General features: G+C 50.7%; 1 protein-coding gene across 1 annotated transcript in view; it reads right to left on the bottom strand.

The window, feature by feature from the left end:
- Window positions 1-1,515: 1,515 nt before the first annotated feature.
- Window positions 1,516-9,727, bottom strand: part of SLC25A48 (solute carrier family 25 member 48) — a 43,282-nt gene continuing 35,070 nt past the window's right edge. The window contains exons 7-8 of the mRNA XM_063087635.1: window positions 7,391-7,524; window positions 1,516-1,638 (exon numbers count right to left, since the gene is read on the bottom strand). Of these exons, the coding sequence (XP_062943705.1) occupies window positions 1,516-1,638; window positions 7,391-7,524 (257 nt within the window). The remainder of the gene's footprint in view (window positions 1,639-7,390; window positions 7,525-9,727) is intronic.

Raw genomic sequence — 9,727 nt, 5'->3', positions numbered from 1 at the left:
ATTTTCTATGTTATCTACAATAAAAGTGCATTGATTTAATTATAGGATTTTTTTTTAAAGTTACTTTTATCTGCTGAAAGGGCTGCTATCTGAACACAGCTTAAGAACAAGACAACTTCTCTCCCCTGCTGTGGACATCACCCAAATGTGGTAACTCTTTACCCGAGATGTTTGACTATACAAAATGTGTTGCTACCCTTTTCCTTTTAGAAAAAAAAAAGGGGGCAAAAAACCAGGAAAGCTGTGCATGTCGGTGCTTTAGTAACAAGCTAAAAGTACTGCATGTAAAGCCAGCTTGTAGGGCTAGCTCTAGTCAGCCTGGCTGATTGTGCCCTCTCCCGTCATCCAGGATCTGGCACTGCCCATGCTTCCCAGCAGGACTTTGCTGTCCCAAAACACCCCTGCCAGTCCACAGAGGAGGCAACAGGGAGGTTTTCTAGACCTTCCTGATGAAGACCATGTTTCTTGGAAGAAACTGTAGTAACCAAGATTGAAATAAAATGATTTCTTGGTGGACTAGAAAGTTCAGCGACTCACCCCACTGTGTCTTCTGAACTTTGCAGGTAAGCATTTTGGAGCCAGAGAAGGAGAAACCAGGGAGGAAAAGCAAGAGGAGGAAGCGGAGGCCCTGAGAGGATATTGCAGGTCGATCATCCACCCCTCCGATAATGTGGCTGAGTGGCCACTTGTGCACCAGGCTGTGTGCGGGGCACCAGAGGGAGGCATCAGGCAGTTCATGATGCAGTGGGCTGTGTGAGGCACACTCATCCCGGTGAGAAATCAAGCAGGCATCCTGGAGGAGACTTCTACACCAACTGGACAACAGAGTTAGTGAAGCCAAGGACAAGGGGGGAGGAGCAAGAGAAGGGTGTCAGGCCGAGAGAACAGCATGAGCCAAGGCTCAGGGTGGAGGCTGGAGAAGGAGGCAGGGTTAAGGACAGGCTTTATCTAGAGGGCAATGGGGAGCCACTGAGGGCATTTGAGCCATGGAGTCACTTGCTCAGATTTCTGCAATGATCTTTCTACAGTGAGAAAGGAAAAAGAGGGGGTGTGGGAGGCAAGGAATGGTGGCAAAGACCTGTCCTCTGGGCTTTAGGAGCCCATTGGTGGCTCTCAGACTCAGGCTCTGAAGTCTGGGCCCACTATGGGCTGGGGGTGGGCACCCTGGTTCGAGTCCTCACTTCTGGTCCTAGGTACACGGAAGCTAAAAGCACTTCTCTCCAAGGGCTGTTGAAGCACTGATTGGGAAAACGGATAGGTGAGCTGGCTATACGCAGGCAAATCCTGTGCCAACTCAGGTGCTGAGGCCGGGGCACACCAGCAGTCACCGGTGGGCATTCCAGAACTGCTATCTGATGGTGAGAAGGTGGAAACTCTAGTCGCAGAGCTCCCACAGTCGAGATATGAAGCAAATGACAGAGGGGCATTTCAGAAGGCCACAATGTTCTCATAGCAAAGAAGAGTTCCAAGTTCCGGGAGGCGGTCTGGCCAGGCAGGAGGCACACTGACCTGCACTCATGAGCTCGGCACCGCCTGGTCCCCACGGAAGGCCTGCAGCGAAAGCTCGTACCCAAGGAACATGGCAGCGCTCATGGGGAAGCCCCGCACAGCATTCACCGTGATGCCTCTGAAAAACACCTTCCCGCACGAGTCCCCGTTATTGCAGGGGACTCACCCACCCTCTGTGGGGCCACCGCCCAGGGGCAGAGAAACGGCTTATGGTGCTGCCCATCCAGGCCCCCATCCCCAGCCAGAGCCCAAAGGACCTGTGCGGGCAGAGACCACACGGGATGCCCCAGTCATGCTCCTGCCCTGCCCCATGTCACATCTAATGTCGCTTTTCCTCTCAGACTCTGATACACATACACTGAATACTATAGGCGAGCTGTTGAGATCCTCAAACACTTACAGACACTTGCTTAATGATTCCGTCTCCCTCACATGTACACACACACATGCAAGCCTCAGGAATCTGGAAGTCCTAAGCGGACAGAGCACCCAGTCATCACCGAATGGGGAGCAGGACTCAATCCTGATCATGACTGACTGCTCAGGAGGAATGGCCCATATCAACGAGCTGCTAAACTCTGCCTTGACTACAACATGACACCTGTATTTGTCTTCCACAGCTAGGGAATATGATAAGATGCTTCCCAAACACTTTCCGTGATCTACCTCTCCTCCCTGAATCTTCCTGCTGGTGCTCGGTGGACACTGATGAAAGTGATGAGGTTCCAACCCATGGGCAGTTTATAACCTATTGGGGGACATAAGCCCCCTTCAGGAACAATTACAATATAACCCAGAAAGTGATGAGAACAGACAAGGGCTTTGGTGAAGGGTGCAGTGGGGAGGAGCTGTTCTTAATTTCTCTGAGAAGAAACAACAATCTAAAAGTAAATGCCCACCCAAGCATAAATGACCTGAGAACTGCCAGGCATAAGATATAAACCTGACCTCTCTCTCTGTATCATTTACTAAGTTTAAAAAACAGAACTGTTCATTTTAAGAAACTGGAAACCAGCTTTTCATGTTTCCCCAGTTTCCTCCATGTCTGGGCACTGCGGTGTCAGAGTCCGCATGAGCTGCTGTCACTGGCCAGGATGTCAGGTGACCTTCTGTCAGGGGAGGTGCCTATACCTCAGGACACCGTGGCAACCCCAGGGATGCAGCTTGGCCAAGGAAGGGAGCTGATGGGTCAGGAGGCCCGGAGGTGAGCGAGTGCTCAGCCAAACCCTGGAGCCATCCATGCATGGAGCAAGTCGGATCCTGGTAACATTAGCACTTCTCTCTAAGGTCTAACCTTTCCGGAATTCCACAGGCTCACCAAGAGTGACTGAATAACAGTGAGGAACTGGGTCAGGCTCCGAGAGGAAAATTCCATGCTGGTGCCCACAGAAACTCCCTGTGGGCCAGGGCTTGGCTCTGCTCTGTGAGGCCAAGCCAGGCACGACTCAGCTTGGAGTGTGAGCCTCCTGTCCATAGTGCTGGGCTCTGGAGGAGCCATGGGCCACTTCAGACAGACAGACAGACCACCCTCCAGCAGCTGTGACCTGCCTTGCCGCCAGGCCCACAGAAAGCAAAGCACAGACCTGCCGGCTTTTACTCTGAGTTTTCAGAACACACAGCCTCCAGGCCAAGTCCCTCCCCATGAAGCTACAATGGCTCCCACTGCCCAGAGTCAAGTCCACACTCTTCCCTGGCCTTCAAGGACCCACACACTCTGGCCCAGCACTTTCTCTGGGCTGCTTCTCACATCCGACACTCTGGGCAGGCTAACAGCCTGCCATTCCCCTGAGGGGCCAACTTTCTTCCACCACTGGCCCTCTTCTGGTCCTCTCTGCCTACATGCTCCCCAGACCTGGCTTGCAGCCTCTGGCAGTCCTCCCACAGCCACCCCAAGGTGGATTACGGCCCATCACCTTCTGTGCAGTCGGTATCTCCCCCATCACAGCCCTTCTCACACTGTTCTCCAATCACCCGTGATTGTCTGTCCCCCCATTAATAATCCCAGGCAGGGCAGCGAGTGCAGGGCTGTGTGTGTGGTTTACCTCTGAGTCCCCAGCACCTGCAAGTGCTTGGCCCAGAGCAGACTTTCCATAAATGCTTATTAAATGAATCAATGGATGACTGACTGAATGAATGAATAAATCAATAGTCTCTGAGCTGAAAGAGTCCTGGTAGTGGTGGCCTGGGGAATTCCTGGACTGGGGGGAGTGCTCTGAGCCCTGAGGGGCAGAAGCACAGGGCAACTGACCCTGGTGCCGTGGGGAGCTTGTCTACCTACAAATGCTCCTCTCCATCTATCCTGGAGTCATCCAACCTCACTGCACTGTCACAAACCCCTTCACACAGCCACCTCTGTGTGGAGCAAAGGACATCCAGGTGCTCCTCCAGGCTCCTTATTTCAGATGACAACTCTCCAAGAAGGAGCCATGCCCATGTGGCATTAATAGAGGAACAGTGGGCAGAGTGAGGGAGGGGAAGCCTCTGCCCTGGTCAGATCACAGCGGGAATGCTGCACCCACCTCTGGTCACCACCCATTAAGCAGGACACTGCTGGTGCCCCTGGCATGAAGACCAGGAGTTGGACATCATAGCCCATGAAGAAAGGCTGGTCACTGAGACTCTATTTAGTGTAAAAAGATGTCACATAGAGAGAACTTCATTTCTGTCCTTATGTTTTAAGGATGGATAAACTTAGAACTCTTCTGTCCTCATTATTTTACAGTCCTTCTTTTTTTTTTAAACAGGAGCTGCTCTCCCAAAAGGGTGAAGCCCAAATGCAGCCTCAATCGTCTTTTGCATTTTTTTTAGCAGAAACAGTTCGGAATTCAACCAACAAGTACAGAGGGACAAAAGAGAGACTCAAATAGGATGCTGTTTTTATTTGAGATGTATTTGTCTGTCTCCCCAAAATATTAATGTGTCATTATTCTAAAAAGTCTATAGAGGCAAAAATATTGCTGATATTATTCCTTCAAAAATTACCACGCTCCATAAAAAATGAAGAGCTAGAAGCCAGCTGAGGCCAAATGATTGATTTCTTAATCTCAATGGTATTTGGTCCATAGTATTTATCCAAAGACAGGTTTTATATAGAGATAGCAATACTCAGTTTGATTAACCACCTCATTGACCAGATGTCACAAGATTAATTTTAAAAACTTTTTATTAATTGGTTAAAAAATACATGCTATATGAACATAGGAAGATTCCAAAGGTATACGACTCTATCAATGACCTTCCTGTGGTCCCTTGTCCTCTCTCAAAGGAATTTACTGTTATGAGTTTCTTGTCATATATCACAAAAGTAGTCACAGCATGTACAAGCATATATATGTGCATATGAATATTTATGTATGTGGTACATGCGGATTTTTTCATATAAGCATAAATAGTAGCATGAAAAACAACCCACACAGTGTTGGAAAATGAGGTTATCTCAAAAGCCGATTTCTAGCAGCAGCATCAGGAGGAGGCAGAGTGGCTTTTCCCAGAGCCTGAGGGACAGCTCCAGTTCCCAGCTGGCTTGGGCTCTGGCTCAATGGAGTGCCCCTTCTCAAACATTTTCTACTGTGGCTCACTGAGGCAGGGCCCAAAGCCCTAAGCCCATCTTCATTACCACTTGTTCTCACTTTCCTGTGGATGAAGAACTCAATGATTATAAGAAATTAGAAGGGAGGTAAAATAATGACAATGGTGTCCCATTTGTGCAGTGCTTTGTAACCCACTTAAGGATTACCAGTAGAGCAGCCTTTGTGACAGGACAAATCAAAAGCCCATGGACTTGTGGGGCATCCCCGAGTAAAGACAGAAGAAAGGCCTGGTGGTTTGGGACCCACTCTCTGCCCACTGTGAGGACCATCTGGGGCCATGTGGGCATGGCTCCTTCTTGGAGAGTTGTCATCTGAAATAAGGAGCCTGGAGGAGCGCCTGGATGTCCTTTGCTCCACACAGAGGTGGCTGTGTGAAGGGGTTTGTGACAGTGCAGTGAGGTTGGATGACTCCAGGATAGATGGAGAGGAGCATTTGTAGGTAGACAAGCTCCCCAAGGCACCAGGGTCAGTTGCCCTGTGGTTCTGCCCCTCAGGGCTCAGAGCACTCCCCCCAGTCCAGGAATTCCCCAGGTCACCACTACCAGGACTCTTTCAGCTCAGAGACTGTTGATTTATTCACTCATTCAGTCATTCATCCATTGATTCATTTAATAAGCATTTATGGAAGGTCTGCTCTGGGCCAAACACTTGCAGGTGCTGGGGACTCAGAGGTAAACCACACACACAGCCCTGCACTCGCTGCCCTGCCTGGGATTATTAATGGGGGGACAGACAATCACGGGTGATTGGAGAACAGTGTGAGAAGGGCTGTGATGGGGGAGATACCGACTGCACAGAAGGTGATGGGCCGTAATCCACCTTGGGGTGGCTGTGGGAGGACTGCCAGAGGCTGCAAGCCAGGTCTGGGGAGCATGTAGGCAGAGAGGACCAGAAGAGGGCCAGTGGTGGAAGAAAGTTGGCCCCTCAGGGGAATGGCAGGCTGTTAGCCTGCCCAGAGTGTCGGATGTGAGAAGCAGCCCAGAGAAAGTGCTGGGCCAGAGTGTGTGGGTCCTTGAAGGCCAGGGAAGAGTGTGGACTTGACTCTGGGCAGTGGGAGCCATTGTAGCTTCATGGGGAGGGACTTGGCCTGGAGGCTGTGTGTTCTGAAAACTCAGAGTAAAAGCCGACAGGTCTGTGCTTTGCTTTCTGTGGGCCTGGCGGCAGGGCAGGCCACAGCTGCTGGAGGGTGGTCTGTCTGTCTGTCTGAAGTGGCCCACGGCTCCTCCAGAGCCCAGCACTATGGACAGGAGGCTCACACTCCAAGCTGAGTCGTGCCTGGCTTGGCCTCACAGAGCAGAGCCAAGCCCTGGCCCACAGGGAGTTTCTGTGGGCACCAGCATGGAATTTTCCTCTCGGAGCCTGACCCAGTTCCTCACTGTTATTCAGTCACTCTTGGTGAGCCTGTGGAATTCCGGAAAGGTTAGACCTTAGAGAGAAGTGCTAATGTTACCAGGATCCGACTTGCTCCATGCATGGATGGCTCCAGGGTTTGGCTGAGCACTCGCTCACCTCCAGGCCTCCTGACCCATCAGCTCCCTTCCTAGGCCAGCTGCATCCCAAAGCCCTGCCAGATGAATTCGACCCCTCCTTCCAGGCCACACCACCATGGATGACAGCTATTTCCATACCTACCTCTTCTCTTCTTACAGCAAGTTCCTTGAGGTCCTGTTTTACTCCCCCGCCCCCAACTTGGGGGAAGATCCAGAGTTTTGGATAACCCAGTGTTAAGGAGGATAGCTAACATGCTGTGTGAAAGGGACAGTATCCAATGACCCCAAAAGCTAGATCAAAGGGACAAATCTAAAGGATGGAACTGCAGAAGTCAATGTAAAGTCCTGCCTTTAATCTTAAAGAATTAACCAGTTCTGCAGAAGAGGGGCAATCTGATTTGACAAAGGCTTCTGGGAGGAAATGTCTGAGGGCTTTAGTTTTCACAAGCTTAGTATTAATGCAGCCTTGAGACCCAGTCCCTCTGATGGCTCACAGGAACATTAGCTTCATGAGAGCATGGGCTTTGCCTCTTTTGTTTATGCTCTGTGCCCAGCTCCCAGAACTGTGCCTGGCACATACCTCTAACTTGAACCTCAGTCAGGTGGGTTGCATGCCAACCTCTGCCACCTGCCTGATGTCCCAAGTGAAGCGCTTGGTGCAGTCCCCACTGTGGCACTTGGTAAGTGGTAACCATCAGCACCCCAGCCTCTTGATTCCCTTCTCTATAGTGTCACACACCCCAAATATCTACCACCTTCCAGGGATGGACACTGACCCTGCAGGACAGCTGTGGGGCTTACTTTAAAACCTTCCTTCTGGTAACTCTGGGAGATACAGTCCAGGACACCTTTGTATTTGTTTAAATAAACACCATCAGCTTGCAGTCGACTTTTCACCACATCCATGGGAGTAGCTGTCCCCCAAGAAATTGCTCCTGCAAAGAGAGAGAAATGACACGTATCAGAGACTGTCTGGTGGGGGTCTGAAGGGGCCTGGACCCCTGCAGATTTCTGCCATTCAGAAACTTAATAAGGGGCAAGGGGAAGCAGAAGTAGCTCACTGTCGGGATCTGCAACATCTGTTTCTGATCCTCCCTCGCCACTCGCTGTGGAAATAGGCTGAAGTCTCCTACCCACTCCCAGGCTTGGGCCCCTCATCTGTAAAATGCGGCAGCAGTGCCTGTCTTCACGGAGCAGCTGGGAGGACTGCATGAGGCACTGAGCACAGTGCCAGTCCACAGCCACTGCTCAATGTGAGGCAGCCTTTATAGACAGGTTTTATTGGAGAAACAGGAGCAGGCTCCACAAGTCCTTTGCAGCACCTTCCCAGGGCACCAGGAGAGAGAGCCCAGGGGGGAGGCATGAGGCTGCAGGCTTGCAGCTCCCTGGAGGCAGGATTTACTGTGAACACAGAGAAGCTGAACAAACATGTCAGGTAGGTTGCTCACCAGGGAAGGCTAGCCTAGAGATTACAAAAAAGGGGGCAGGGACAGGTTTTATTAAAACCTCTTTCCTCTCCAAATATGTGAAATGGAAGCCCTGAGACCACACACCGCTGCATCATTGTCACTGGGTAAGCTCAGATACCCTGGTTTGAGCACTTTTGTGACTTTAAAGCATTCTAGTAAAACAATGCCAGGTTACTGTGCAAACACAGAATTTGGCACGTTCTGGTATGGGGAGAGAAAAGCAAACTGATGACAAAGTCCAGGATAGCTGGTTTGCAAGGTTTGTAATTGCTGCCCAGCAGCTCCCAAAAGAGACCTTAGCCCACCCTGGGCCCTCTGCCCATCTTGCCTCCAGCCCCTGGGCCTCCTGCCCATGGCCCTCTGGGAGCCTCTTTGGGCCTCAACTCAACTCCCTCCTGCCTTCTGCCAGGATAATGGGGCCACGTCCCCAGGTGCTGCCATGTTATACTCCCTTGTCCCTCAGCCCACGGGCGAGGTCATCACACAAGGAGATCTGCCTGCCAGGCCACTACACCTGCTCTCACCAGAAAGGAGCACAGATGGGGCCTTGTGTCCTCGCAGCCAGCCAGCCAGTCCTGACAGCTCTTGCTAGGAGCTGGGCATCGAATGGGCCTCAGACACATGGGGGCAGAGGGAGAACACTGTTGTTTGGTGGCTAAGACATGGGCTTTGTTATGTGTTTGCTATGAGCATAAAGCATAGCTAGTGATGATGATGATGATAAGGAAGAGGAGGAAAAGCAAGAGGAATGATTTTCTTCTCTCTGTTGGATCTTTCCCATTAGCATCAGAAATGCCATAGTATCAGCTTCCTTAAAAAGCAGTGCTCTCTTGGCTTCCATATGACCCTCTGGTGATAGCCCCCTTTCTCTGTTCCTCACTACAGCCCAGCAAAATCCCTCAGAAGTGTTGTGCATATTTGGGCTCTCCAATTTCTTTTGCCCCATTCTCTCCTGATCCCACTTCAATCAGGTTTTTACACCCTTCTCTCCACCAAAATGGCTCTTGTCAAAGTCCCCAGTGGCCTCCCCACTATTAAATCCAAGCAGTGTGAACAGCAAGTACAAAGACCCTGCAGTGAGGAGAAAGCTGGGCATGGTCTAGTTGCAGCAAAGAGACCAACGTGTCTGAGCTGGGGACAGGAGTGGAAAATGAGGTCAAGAGAGTAACAGGGAGCCACAGGAGGTCTGGAGAACCATTGCAAGGACATTGACTTTGACCCTCAGTGAAATGGGGATGTGGTGCAGGGTTCTGCACAGGGAGGCTAAGGTACAAGTCCATACTCAGAAAATGTGTAAGTGTGAATTTGAACTTGTATTATTCTGACGGCAGAGTCCCTGCTATCCTGTCTGCACCAGCTTATGATCTTGGGTGGGCTACTTAATACCTCTGAACCTGAGAATTCTCATCTGTAAAGATGGAGATATCAATTCCCACCTTATAGAACTAATGAAATCCTCACATTAGAAAGTTTGCAGTATGCTGACATTCAGTACAGGTGAACCATGATAACAGGTTTCCTTTCCAAAGTCCAGTAATGCCTGGCACACAGTAAGTGCTCAGAATATCTCTGTTGCCTGAAAGTTGAATGAGCCCAAATAGGGTCTGCCACTCCCACAGCTCCAGAGGCAAAGGGATGAAAGAACATGGTGGGGGGGGGACCCCACTCC

The sequence above is a fragment of the Cynocephalus volans genome, chromosome 2, assembly GCF_027409185.1.
Source record: "Cynocephalus volans isolate mCynVol1 chromosome 2, mCynVol1.pri, whole genome shotgun sequence".
In the NCBI taxonomy this organism is placed as follows: Eukaryota; Metazoa; Chordata; class Mammalia; order Dermoptera; family Cynocephalidae; genus Cynocephalus; species Cynocephalus volans.
Note: the sequence above shows the minus strand (reverse complement) of the source record. Positions and strands in the feature narration are given on the sequence as shown.